At 45.9% G+C, this 13,604-nt stretch overlaps 1 protein-coding gene across 1 annotated transcript in view; it reads left to right on the forward strand.

Moving 5' to 3' along the window:
- Positions 1–13,604, forward strand: part of MYO5B (myosin VB) — a 347,774-nt gene that overhangs the window by 190,244 nt on the left and 143,926 nt on the right. Inside the window, exons 5-7 of the mRNA XM_044774721.2 lie at positions 1,141–1,297; positions 9,945–10,088; positions 11,687–11,768. Of these exons, the coding sequence (XP_044630656.2) occupies positions 1,141–1,297; positions 9,945–10,088; positions 11,687–11,768 (383 nt within the window). The remainder of the gene's footprint in view (positions 1–1,140; positions 1,298–9,944; positions 10,089–11,686; positions 11,769–13,604) is intronic.

Genomic DNA, 13,604 nt, shown 5'->3' on the forward strand with positions numbered 1-13,604 from the left:
TCATAATTAGCGAGTTGGGGCAGGCAGCCTGTGGTGGCTTTCTGTTCTTCTATAGCCCACTCTACCCAGGAAGCCACAGGAGCTAGTATTAGGAGTGCTGGGCTGCTGCCAGGAGACCTGTGTTCTAAACCTACCTTCACACTTCTCAGTTTCCTTATCTGGAAAAGAAGGGGGCTGGTTGACCCCTAAGTTGCTTCCACTCCAACAATATATATTGAGTATGTACTTTGCACCAGGCACTGTTAGAGGCACTGGAGATTGAAAGCAGAGTGCCTGCCCTCATGCTAGTGGGTTTGTGAACTTGAGGTAGATGGCTGAGTATGGTCCTTACATGCAATTCATTGCCCAAATGTTCTCACTCCCTGCTTGAACGTCATGTTTCTTGGAGACTGAATAGGCTGCTCTTTCCATTGCTTGTCTATCTTCCTACTATCTGTTTTAAAGTGATAAATATAGATGCGTTTTTATCTGATGTAGAGTATCTTCTTTCTTCCTTTCATTTAGTCTGACTGAAATCCCTCTTATTGCAATTGATAACTATTTTATCTAATTTCTGGGAAACTTGAGGCAAGATCAGCCTGGTGGTTAGTAGCATTGTGATACATCTGTATGAACAAAAATGTTCAAAACTGTGTCTGCTGGGATGCTAGATTCAAACACAAGAGGAGAAGAAAAGATTCTTATTCTTGAAGAAAGTATAGCTTACACAGTGACACAAGACGGGCATGTAACAGAAATGAAAGTATATATGTAAATTCTCAGAGGATGTGTATATGTGTGTGTGTGTGTATACATATATATATATATCTCCCATGTATATATGGGAATGATCTAAGGGGTACTGCACCCAGAGAGAACTTAGGAGAGTGACCAGCTGGCTGTGTCCCCCTTCCTGTGGGTCATAAAGAAGGGTATGTGCCATTTGTAAGCCTTTTTCAAAACTCCTGTGTTTCTCCCCATTTTCCAATCTTATGCAGGCATGTGAGGGAGGGTGGACTATTTTTTATACTGTCTCTCATATTTATCCCTAAAAGAAGGAGAGACACTCCTGATCGGGCTCAGGTCCTTGTCAACAGAATCCATGGAAGGCAGCAGAGCCTTTCCACAGCCAACAACTGACCAGAGCTTTCTCCCTTCCAGAGATGAGAAGAACCAGTCCATCATAGTCAGCGGGGAGTCTGGAGCCGGCAAGACCGTGTCAGCCAAGTATGCCATGCGCTATTTTGCCACAGTTGGTGGCTCAGCCAGTGACACCAACATCGAAGAGAAGGTCCTAGCATCCAGTCCCATCATGGAGGTAAAGCCTTCCAAACGTCCTTGGCCTTCTTGGCTGGAGTTCTTTCAGCTGGCAGCGAGACTGCTGGGTGTCCAGCCTTGCATGGCTGATCACAAAGGTCCTTGGAAACAGCTCACATGGTTAGCACTGGGGCCTCTCCCTGAGAACCCATTGTCCACTATTGAGGAAAAAATTATGAAGGTGCCTAAAGACTACAGATTTGGGAGTAATCTGACCTGGTAGTGTCTTACAGGTCCCCAGGATTAGGCAGAGTGTCCTCTTCACGTCTTCCTTGTCCTTTGACTCTGCTGAATGCAATGGTGACCTCTCTTCTTCATCTACCGCCACCTCTGCTGCTGTTCCCCTCCCCTGCTGCCATGATGTGTCAGCAAATCAGTGCTCCACCGAAACCATTTGATGCTGGGAAGGCCCGTGAATCAGGAGGGCAATTCTCATAGGGATGGAGAAGCCTGGGTAGAAGATTCCCTTCCTCACCCCTGCCCCAAATACTTAGACATTTTATCTTTGAGGGGAAAAGCAGAGGCAAAAGGTAGGTGATAACATGGAATGTGTTGAAGATTCTCAGAAAGTGTTACCTGTGACGGCGTGAACTGACCAGGGGCAGGTCTTGTCTGTGTCTTCACCAGCCCCTCACCTCCCGGGCTGGGTGGGCTGAGAGCAGTTGATGAAAGTGCAGGGCCAGAGAGATTCCCTAAAACTGAGAGCTTGCTGTAACGAATCATATTACAGGGCTGGAACTCCATTTCTCTTTTTCTTCCTTTCCTCTGTAAAAACTTAATTCTGATGGAGTGGAACTAAATGGCCGCACAGTCGCTGGACCAGCTTTGATTTCATGCCTTTGAAGGGGACGCTCTTCATTGTTGTCTGGGTTCCAGTCTGGTGGGAGTAGGCCCTTCTGCCAGCCCTGGGCAGCCTCTTTGTTTTAGTAAGAAGAAATTCAGTCGAGGCCGAAAGCTGCCAAGATAGCATCAGATTTCTCTGCACAGCCTTGAGCCCCATCGATTAAGACACGAGGCACCAATATGGTTGGTCTTTCAGATGATTTTGGAGCTAAGGGGAACAAGGACTTGCCTGGACCTTCCCAGGTTCCCCCTCTCTCTTTCTTTACCAAGTGCAGGAGTACATTCTGAGTCGCAATTTGTAGGAGTTCATTGATTATCCAGACAAAATCTCCTGCCTAGAGAGTTGCATTATCTGGAGAACATTTATTCTCTGCTGAGTAAAAGGACACAGTGTATTCACTAAGAATTTGACAAAAGAAAATTTCAGTATTTGTTTTTATGTGAGTTGGGAAATGGTCAATACAATTGAAGGCATTTTTACCAAAGAGATAAAAACAACAATAACAAAACTTCTATTTGATTGCAATGGTTCTTAAACTTGACTGTGCATCAGAATTGCCTTGGAGGGCTTGTTAAAGCAGATTACTGGGCCCTACTCCCAGAGTTTCTGATTCATGTCTGGGATGGGCCTGAGAATCTGCATTTCACATAAGTTCATAGGTGATGCTGATACTGCTAGTCTGGGTCCCACATCTTGAGAACCATTGACCTGTTAAAAAGGTAAGAACAACTCCCTGGAAAATATGAAAGAATGAAAGGAGATAATCCCCCATGATCCTATAGCCTGCTGATAATCGTTCAACATTTTGTTATATTTCCTTCGAACTTTTTCACTGAATGATACAGTATAAGCCTTGTTCCCATATCATTAAGCTTTTTATGAATTGTCTTATTGGCTGCAAAAATACATTATGTATATGCTTTTACCATAATTTAACTCCTTATTGTCAGTCCTTTAGTTGGTAGCCCGTCTGTGTCTGCTCATAGCATTTGTTCTAAGCCCTGAGGCAGAGGCCTGGCTGTGGCCTCAATTCAGAAGGCATCAGCTGTGGGCTTTGAGCTTGGCCTCCCTTGGACCACCTGCTGCATTTAAATTGAGGTAGCTAAGACGGCAGTCTACCATTAGCATCGTGTTTCATCTCAAGTGGGGGTGAAACCAGGATTTCAGCTTCTCCTTTGCCCCTGAGGTTCAAAGTTCAGTTCATCTTTTAGGTAGTAAGATTTCAAAGACACAGAGTGCCTCTTCTTTTGGAAATGAAGTAAGTAGTTATTCTGGGCAAAACAGAAGGGAAGAAACCTGTTTGATCTCTGGTGAGTGAACAAAGCTGTTGTTAGTCAAGATGGGAATTTAGTGAATACAGATCCCCATGTTATTAAACAGGTATGAGACACAGGGGCAATGCTTTCTTAAATTTTGTTGTTTTGTTGTGGTAAAATGTACATAATATAAAATTTACCATTTTAACCATTTTAAGTGTACAACTAAGTGGCATTGGGTACATTTACAGTGTTGTGCAACCATCACCACTATCCATTTTCAGAATTTTTCATCATCCCAAACAGAAACTCTGCACCCATTAAACAATAAGTCCCTATTCTCCACTCCACCCCTCCCCAAGTAACTTCTCTTGTATTTTTCTGTCTCTCTGAATTTGCCCTCCTAGGTACCTCGTATAAGTGGAATCATACAATGTTAGTCCTTTTGTGTCTGGCTTATTTTGCTTAGCATAGTGTTTTCAAGGTTCATCCATGTTGTAGTCTGTATCAGTGCTCTGTTTATTTTTATGGATGGATAATATTCTATTGCAAGAATATACCACGTTTTGTTTATCCGTTCCTCAGTTGATAGATACTTGGGTCCTTTTCCCCTTTCGGCTAGTGTGAATAATGATGCTGTGAACATTGGCAGGCAAGTGTCTCTTTGAGTTCTTGCTTTGGGAATGCTTTTCAAATGACAGTGGTCTAAAATGATCTGATGTTTTCGGTATCCATTATGGCCTGAGTAGGCTGGTGGACTGCTGGAGAGGCAGGGTGATTTGGCTTGGGAGAAATGTGAGAACAATATGCACCCCAAAATACACAAGACATGGTTCAGTTGCCAAGGTCTGAAGGAGGAGAAGTGTGTACGTGAACCGAGCCTAACCTTTCATGATGTCATATAAATAAATGGTACAGCGGTTTGGGCTCAAAACCTTCAATTCTACATTGTGCAAATTGGTACTTTGGAAACTATGTGGGTAAGTCCTGAGGGCTCATTCTGTCAAATCTAGAATTTTGTCATCATAGAGACTATCCCTTGAGCAGTTATTGAGTGTTTTATTTGAGAGAAATCTTGGATATGAACATGGAAAGGAAGAATTATAGCCAAGAAGAACTCTGGATGGGATTAGAAAGAGTGTTGCCAAGCAGAGAAAGAGCAGCTTTTGCCCTGCCAAAACCTGATTTTTCATTAAGTTTGGAGTCTAGCTGACCCCTTGTGTCAGGAGCCCAGTCAGCTTTATCACTCCTCAGAGGGTTACAGCCAACACAAGACATGTCTTAATCAGGGGACAGCTGATTACTGATTACCCTGCCCCTGTCCTGGGGAAGGATGGCACCTCCCGATGAAGCAATCAGTTATAGTCTTGTCATCATCTCATTATTTCCACAGCCCAGCAACTGCACATGCCTCCTGGGGAGACAGAGAAAGAGTTGAGGGCAGTCTAAGGAGGCAGAATTCCCGCTGGCTTGCACTAACTGGCATTTGTTTGAGTTAAAGGTGACTTGAGGATGGATTGGGATTGGCTGGGGCAGACTGAGATGATTTATTGTCAGTGCCAGAGCTCTCTGACCCCATTCTGTGTAAGAACTTGTCAGCATCCTGGGAGTGATTTGTTCACAAGTCTTCACTGATTAAAAGGACATTGGTAATCAAGAGACTGTTAGAGTGGGAACAGAACCAGGTCCAGGCCAGAGGAGTCATGTGGCTTCTTGGGGTGACTGGAGTCTGCAGGCATCCAATTCCAGGAGCCACAGAGACTCCCCCCATCCTGAGAGAAAGCAAGAGGGCCAGGGGTACAGTGAGCAAAGTCGATAGAGACTAAGAGCAGTTGCTACATACTTTTCAGGGTTTGACTTTTTTTTTTTTTTAAGCTAAAGAAACAAGAAGGCCTACCACTATTATTAACCTCTTCATGCAAGAATCTGCCCCAACATACCTTACTGAGCCCCCATGTCTTCTCTCATGTTTCAACATACTCTAACCACTCCACTCTTGTCCATTCTCTCACATGCCCCAATCCCTTTGCCCACGCTATGTTCATGGGTAGAATCCCTTCTCCTTCTCTGCTGATAGGATTCTACTTTAAGATCTGCTACATTTTCTACTTCTTAAAGCCTTTCCCATTCTGCTGGGTGTGGCTAATTCCTCCCTTTGTGTTTCCACACTAGTCGGTATGTACCTTGTTATTGTATAAATCTTAATTATATTGAAATTATTTGTTCCAGTCCATTTTTGTTTTACTGCATATTTGTGTATGCATAAACCACAAAGAAGGTTGTTCTGTTATGTCATATATAAATAGTACGATATTCTGTCAACCGGTTTGTGATTTGCTTTTCACTCAACATTTTTTGATTTATCCATGAGTCATACTCTGGTTTGCTTAGTTTAACAGGTTTATAGTATCCTGTTGTGTGAATATGCCACATTTTATCTATCTGTTCCCTCTTATTGGTAGATATTTAGGTTATATTTCTTTTTTATTGTGAAATGTAGTCTGCACTGAACATTCTTGTGCACACCCAGTTGTACATTTATGTGAGTTTCTCTAGGTAATATCTAGAAGTAGCATTGCTGAATTGTTAGGTACATGTATGTTCACTTTTACCAGATGTGCCCAATTGCTCTTCAGAATGGTTGTTCCAGTTTACGTTTGAAATAGCAATATATGAGAGTTCCCATTTCTTCACATCCTCATGATCATTTCTTACAAAGGTCATAGTTATTGCCACTCTGTCATTTTTTAGTCTGCCTTTTCTCTGATTACTGCCTAGGTTGAGTATCTTTTCTCATGTTTATTGGTCATGTGAGTTTCTTCTGTGAATTTCCTGCTTATATCATTTTCCCATTTTCCGAATTTTAACTACTTGCATCGTACCTTCCTCTTTTGTTGCCTGTGGACTCAGTGAGGGTCAAAGCCTGGGTTTTTATCACCTATAACAGCTGGACTTGCTTTCCTCATGTGTCAAAATGTTGTCTAAGTCAGTAACCAGAAAAATCTGGCAGGGATTTGAAAAATAACTACATGCAGGTCTCCCACTTCTCAGAGCAGCCTAGGGGGTGAAGAGGATAGATCTTTTGGCGATGACTTGCAGACCTTTGGCAAGCTTTCCCTAAGCTATCTCGAGGAGCGATCTCAGGTATGGTAAAGGCTGCTACTGCCATTTTACAAATTACAAAATTTGAATTTTTTGAAATACTGGAATTGAGACTTATTTGTTGGAACTAGATTATCCTTTAGAATATTCCACAAACCGGCTTTTGCTAATTGCATCTTCATAATGTTGTGAACATGTTCCTTTGTCTCCTGTATTTCCTGTAAAAGGGCAGTAAAATTTAGAGGTTTGATTAGATTCAGGTTTGATTTTTTTTTTTTAAACCAAGAATCCTTTATTGGCAGTATTAATAGTGTGCTCCCACCAAGAGGCTCAGAATGTGTAGCTGTCTCTCGGTGATGTCAGCTGCCATTGATTAAGCCCAGATCTGGTAATTCATCAGGAGAGACAAAAGGGTGATTTTTCCATTCTCTCTTTCCTCCTACATTTAGCTGAAATAAGTCTAAGAGGAGAAACTTCTCCTCACCAACTAGTTACCCTGAGAGAGATTCCTAACTTACTAGTTGTCAGAGTAATGAGTCGGTGCTCTACCCTCCTCTGAGAGGCTTTTCGCCACTTTCTCATAAAAAGATAAGTGAGGGTTAATGTCTTTGTCTTTATCCTTCCATTTGACCTGGCTATTTGAGATGTGAGAAGTTACCCGACGTGTGGCAGCTCCTGTCCTGTGAATGGTTTGGAGAGTTGGGGGAGGACTGTGAACCGAGTGGAATGAACACAGACTTTGGACTCAGGCATGTGTGAATTTATATCTTGGTGTTGCCACTTCCCAGCCGTGTGACCCTGGGCACACCTCTCAACCTTTCTGTGCCTAAGTTTTCCCATAAGTCTGATGAAAGTTGTTAATGCCTGTCTCCTAGGGTCCTTGTCAGGATTAAAGGAGACTACAAGGAGCCCAGCCTGGGATGTGGCTCATGATGGAGGCCACTTTTACCAGCATTGTAGGGAACACAGCCCTCCTTGCCATTTTCTAGATAGAATTGGCTTACAAAAGTGTGACACTGGCTTGTCATGTGGTGCCTTGAAGGATCAGAGAGCTCCATGGAGGAGAAGTGGGTGCACAGAGGCCTCTGTTGAGATGATGAGGTTGGTGGATGCTGGGGCGGGGGGGGGGGGTGTGAGTCTTCCTATCTTCCTTGACTGGGGGGAGCTTAGGACATAAACTTGTCTGATTATCATCTCTTTGAGAGTCATTTCAGCTTGGCCAGACTCTAGCCCTGCCCTGCCCTTGGGCGTGCTCTATGCTCCCAGATGTCCTTCAGAGCAGCCCAACATGCCATGGTTACACTGTCCCCCACTTCTCTGCAGAGGTACACACTGTATGTCTGCTGGATGGGTTGCTTTATACATTTTAAACCCAAAGAAGAAGTTTATATTGCAGCCTCAATGGGAGATTTTAGGGCCATAGTGTGGCAAGTGACCTTTGAGGACAAGGACCCCAAAACTCTCATTTCACGGGAAAGAAAACAGAAACCCAAGTTCTTTTACTCTTGCAGTCACTCAAATATTTTTGAATGCCTGCTGTGTGCTGTGCACTGGGATAGGTGCTGGAGATCCCATGCTGAAGCGGGTGGGCATTTCTTGCTCTCATGGAGACAGAGGGTAACATCTCATGGAGCTACGTGGGGAGGGAAATGAGGGAAGTACAGAGACCACAAGAGCATGTGGCAGAAGGAGCTCGCCCAGCCTGTGAGGTCAGGGAAGACTTTCCTGAAGAAGCAGCACTGATGCTGAAACTGGGAGAGCGAGGAGGAGTCAGCTGGGTGAAGGGGCCGTGGGAAGGCTGTTCGCGGCAGAGGCAACGGCATTGTGAACTGGGGTGGGGGCGGAGAGAACATAGGGCTTTTGAGAAAGAAAAGAGTTCAGGATTGTTTGAGGCTGGACCTCAAGAGCAAGAGTGACAAGAGGCACACCTGGGTCATCCTGCAGGGCCTCGCCAGCCATCCTGAGGATTTATAACTTAGAGGACAGTGGAAACCACTGAAGCATTTTCCACAAGGCAATGTAATAATCGGATTTACATTTTAGAAGAAAACCCTGGTGGTAAAGTGGAGAATTGACAATGGGAGAGGAGAGTGGCCGCACGGAGGTCGGTTGAGAGACTGTTGTCCAGGAAAGAGACATTGACGACTTGGGCTTAGGCTGCAGCAGTACAACAGAGAGCAGTGGCAAGACGTGCGACACATTTGGGCATCACGTCAGGTGCACGTGGAGGGTGAGTGGTTGTGAAGAGTGAGGCCAGCCTGGGCTGAATAGCCTCCTTAGGGTGGAGCCAGGCTTGGGTGTCTGTGAGTGAGTACAGGACTCGAGGCCGCACTTCATCATCTCGACAATAGGAACGGTTGATAATTTTCCTTATCAAGACTTAACAGGGGACATTTTCGTGAGTATTAGTTGTAGGTCAACTTTTTGACCTTTTAAACAGCAGTGATTTGCTTTCAGCTGGTCTGTTGGCCTCGTTAATCACAGATGCCAGCAGAGCCTTATTCGTTTGAGGCCTATCAGGAGGTACCCATGGTTCCGTGGTGTGGAGCTGGCTGGCAGCAGTGGAGGGTGGATTAGGATTTTGGATTTTCTTTCAACCTCTTTGTGCCCCAAACTTCCTAGACCACTGAAAAGTTATAGTGGATAGTTTTCAAGTGTTTTAACTACCTAAAAAGTAAACTTGAAAGGGATTAAAATATTAATATATTCATTACCAATCCAGTAGCAATGTGATGTTTTATGGTAAGTGAATATTTGCACAGTGAGGCCAGTCACCTAGCCACTCATTTTTTTTAAATTAAGTGTTTCGAATTGTGCCCCTGCTGCTGTGTAAGAAATAGTACCAAGAGGGAGGTGGCTTTTCAATTTGTCCCAGTGATGAGGTGTGGAGGGGTGGGTGTTGGTCTTTGGTCTCTTTCTAGGAAATACCACTTATCAGTTGGGAATGATATTTGACTGCTTAGTTGTGGAGAGCAAAGTGAATTAAGCACAGGGGGTTTATTTTTCTCACAAAAAGTTCAGAACTCTTGGGTACTGGCATTGGGTTAGTGACCGAAAGCTGTCATGGCAGCAGTCTCTGTGATTCTCTAGACCTTTCCCTCATGGTCCCAAGATGACTGCTACAGCTGTAGCCATCACGTGCACATTCCAGGCAGGAAAAAGGAAGAAGAGAGGAAGGACAATGGGATGCACCTTCCAGCTGGTTAGTCCCGTTTAAAGAGCCCACAAATCAACTCATTACTCTCATTGGCCATCCTTAGGACTGAAGGAGACAGGAAAATGCTCTTTTCTGTTTTGTTTTGTTTTTAGCTCATCCCAATAGCAGAGAGGTTCTGTAATGAAAGAAGAGGGAGAGAATAGAGACGAGTGCTGCCACAAACATACAATCCTGAGTTCAAGAGAGCCCTCCCTGTTTTGCACCCCTCTTGTTTGTTTGTCCCGTACAGGCCATTGGAAATGCTAAAACCACTCGCAATGACAACAGCAGCCGCTTTGGGAAGTATATTCAGATTGGCTTTGACAAAAGGTACCACATCATTGGAGCCAACATGAGGACCTACCTGCTGGAGAAGTCCAGAGTGGTCTTTCAGGTGAGGGGTGTGACTCAGGCCTTTTGGTATTTTTTCCCATCTATTATGCCCTCCCTTGCTCCCTGCCCCCTCCCTTGCTCCCTGCCCCCTCCCTGTGCCCAAAGAGCCGCTTATCTGTTGAGCCTGGAATTGGATATACTTGTCCTGTCTTTTCTTTCATCAACAAGTATTCATTCAAGTGCTACAGGCATCAGGCCTGAAAAATCTTTTACCCAGTATTGTTATTTTTCAGTGGCTATCGTTTCTAGATTCAATCAACAAACATCTATTGAGTGCCTATTACATGCTGGCCCTGTGGTAGACACCAAAGATACAGTGAAGAATAAGACAGCCCTGCTCCTTATGGATTTTAGAGACATGATGAAGGGAATGTCATACAGGGTCTGGGGTTTCAGCTTTCCCCAGGACCTTTCTTATTTGGTGGGTTATATATATAAAAAAAAACCAACCCTTCTTGGCCACATATTTAGTTTCCTTTTTAAATAAACGGAGTGCCCTCTTCTCACTCGACTCAGTTCTTCATTGCTCTTTGCTCACCTTTCGTTCCCTCCTTCCCACTGCTCTCTGGCCTTTTGGTGACCCTCTTCCTCCTCTGCCCTGGCCTTTGGTGGTCAGCGCAGCTCACAACCCCGAGAACAGTCCTCCTCCAGCCTCCTTTCAACATCCCGTCCCTGAACCGGGGTGATGGTGCGTGAGCCGGCCGCATACTCTCCCCCTGAGGTGGATGGCTCCCCTGCCCTTAGGTTTCGGCTGCCTTCAGAGGGGATGTCAAAATGCCTCGGCTGTTACTCTCAGTGACACTTGTCTCCATGCTGATACTTGGCCAACATCTAATGAATTTTTTAAGCAGCTTTATTATTTTTCCCCCTTTTGTGCTAGGCTTTCTCTCCGTCTCTCAAGTTTGGTTTGACAGCCCCACGTCCTTCATCTCACTGCAGCAAAGCAAACAGCCTGTTGTGCTGGGGGTGGATCGGATGTGCTGGGGGTGGATCGGATGTGCTGGCTGTGGCTCTAGCCAGACTCTTCTCTGAACACCCAATGAGCCTTTCTCTTTCTTTCTCTCTCTGCTCAGGCCTCCTGAAGCAGCCCCTGCCCCACACCACTCTGCCGACTTCAGGCACATGTGGCCTGAGTGTCCACTGGAAATCCTGCCTCAGTCATGGACCTTTCCTCACTGCCCAGCCTGACATGAGGGCAAGGGTGTAGCTTTTACTGAGTTCCAAGCCTCACAGAAGAGAAGGGGAGCCTACCACAGGGCAGTTACAATCTGAGCAACATTAGCCGGGCAGCACCCGTATCTGAATCAGTGTTTGTTGATTGACTAATCCACCATTTGTGGAACAGCGATGACGTTCTATGTAGGAGGCAAAAAAACACATGTTTTTGCATAAGTCCAGAGGTAAAAATCCTCGGGTTGGAAGAAGCCCCTATAATAGTGAATGGAAAATCTGGTGGGAATTGAAGGTGGCAGAGGTGTAGTGGAAAGTGTCAGGAAAAGTCTTGACCTCTGTCATCCAGAACACCATGGGATTAGACTGGGCGGGGCGATGATCTTGGGGTCACTGCCCTAAAACTGCTTACCTTTTTTCCTCCTTCAGGCAGATGACGAGAGGAATTACCACATCTTTTACCAGCTCTGTGCTGCCGCCAGCCTTCCGGAATTTAAAGAGCTCGCACTAAGTAAGTAAATGAGTGCGTGCCCTTCCTCTGGGGTGGGCTCTGCTGCGGCAGGTGGTACATCTGGGGGCTCTGAGAGGAGGAAGGGTGCCCTGCTCAAAGCCTCCCTCATGGGGTCTTGCCTCAGCTCTGCCCCTCATGTGGGCATGTCCCCTAGACCTCTTTGAGCTTCACTGCCCAACTAGTAAAAGAGGGTTAATTGTACCCAGATTACCTGCCGCAGAGAATGTTCGAGAGTGTTAGAAGCAGGGGTGCAACAGCATTTTGCAGAGCATAAGAGAATTTCCATGCATCATTGTTTTGAAAAGTGTTTCCACTGTAGACATCGTAACAAATGCATCCCAACCATGAGGATCTAGAGATCTAGCGAATGCACATCACTTCATTGTGGCCAATGCGTTTTAAGTCATGTTTAAGGACTGAGACAGAAAGAGGAGGGAGGGAGAGGAGAGAGCAGGGATGAATGGGGGATGGCTGGAGAGAGATTGTGGAGCCTGGGCCTCACCGCAGAAGATGAGGAGGGCCTTAGAGGAATGACACTGGACTGCTGGCCGTTAGCGGGCACAGTGCTGATTTCTCTGGCACAGGCAGGGAAGCTGTGGCACACCCATGCTGGAGCAGGGGAATGGAGCAACCTAAAGTGCCTCTCAACTGGAGCCAGCGGGATGTCACCTGCTGTTCCCATCAGATGAAAAGGCAACTTTTCATTGGGCCCTAGTCACCCTTTGTTTCTGCTAATGCTGTTTGCCAAGGGGCCTTATGAGCTTCAGTTTGTCTTGAGACTGTTGACTGAGCCAGGGCAAAGCAAGAAGAGGGAGCAGGCGTTAGCTCTTGATCCCACACCAATGCAGCACCTCTCCCTGGGGTCTGGGCCCTTCCCCCTTCCATGCACAGGGGCTTTGTCATGGAGTATTGACTGACTCCCGCCACTGAGTCCTCACGGCCCATCTCCTAATGGATTATGTGATGAGGGTAAGCCTGGGGGCCATGCAGCATCCTGTGTTTGTGGCACTTCCTGTCCCTGGCCTGTTGTCGGTATTTTTGGAGTATGGGGAGGTCCAATACTAACAGATGGTATGAAGAGCTGAGTGTCTAGACAGAGGTTGGTTGGTCTTTGCAACTGTGAGAGAGACAGACTTCTGAGGCTTTGCTGTCCTGGACCCACATCCTAGCCACCTTAAGAGCCCAGCACCAGATCCAGCTCTGACCACTCCAGCCTGTTCTCCCAGTTGGTAAAATATATCAAGTGGTTCAAACCTCAGTCTGCCCCCTAACTCTCTGCTTTACTTGCTTATGAATTCCTGTAGCATTAGGTGCCTGTGCCATGCAATTTAGCATTGATTCCTTCATTATTCATTCATCAAACCTTGCACAGGCAGGGCAGTGTTAGGCACTGGGGAGGTAGTGTTGAACACAACAGTTGTGGGTCCTGCCCTCACTTAGCTTACAGTCAATTACAATGCAGAGTGATAAGGATATGCTGAGTGAGGCATGGCCGAGGTGGGTCAGAAGATTGCCAAGGGAAGTAAACTTACATTGGGACCCAAAGGAGGAGGCCCTGGATGGCATATATTAGGCTGGTTTTTTGCTGTACTCTAGGTGTTCACTGCTTGCAAGCCTGATTCTCCCGAGTGAAATCATAAACTCACTGGGGACAAGGGCTGAATGTTACAAGCCTTGTCTGAACACTGCCCTGTGCTGGCACCGTGGGGCTCTGATGTTGGCTTATGGTTGCAAGGGACCGAGAAGGCAGGCCATGTTCAAGGCCACTGCCATCCTGTTTCCTGCCAAGAGTGGGGCCAAGGGCCAAGCTGGGTTTTTCAAGGCCAACCTGTGGGA

This window comes from Equus asinus, chromosome 7 (assembly GCF_041296235.1).
Source record: "Equus asinus isolate D_3611 breed Donkey chromosome 7, EquAss-T2T_v2, whole genome shotgun sequence".
Lineage (NCBI taxonomy): Eukaryota > Metazoa > Chordata > Mammalia > Perissodactyla > Equidae > Equus > Equus asinus.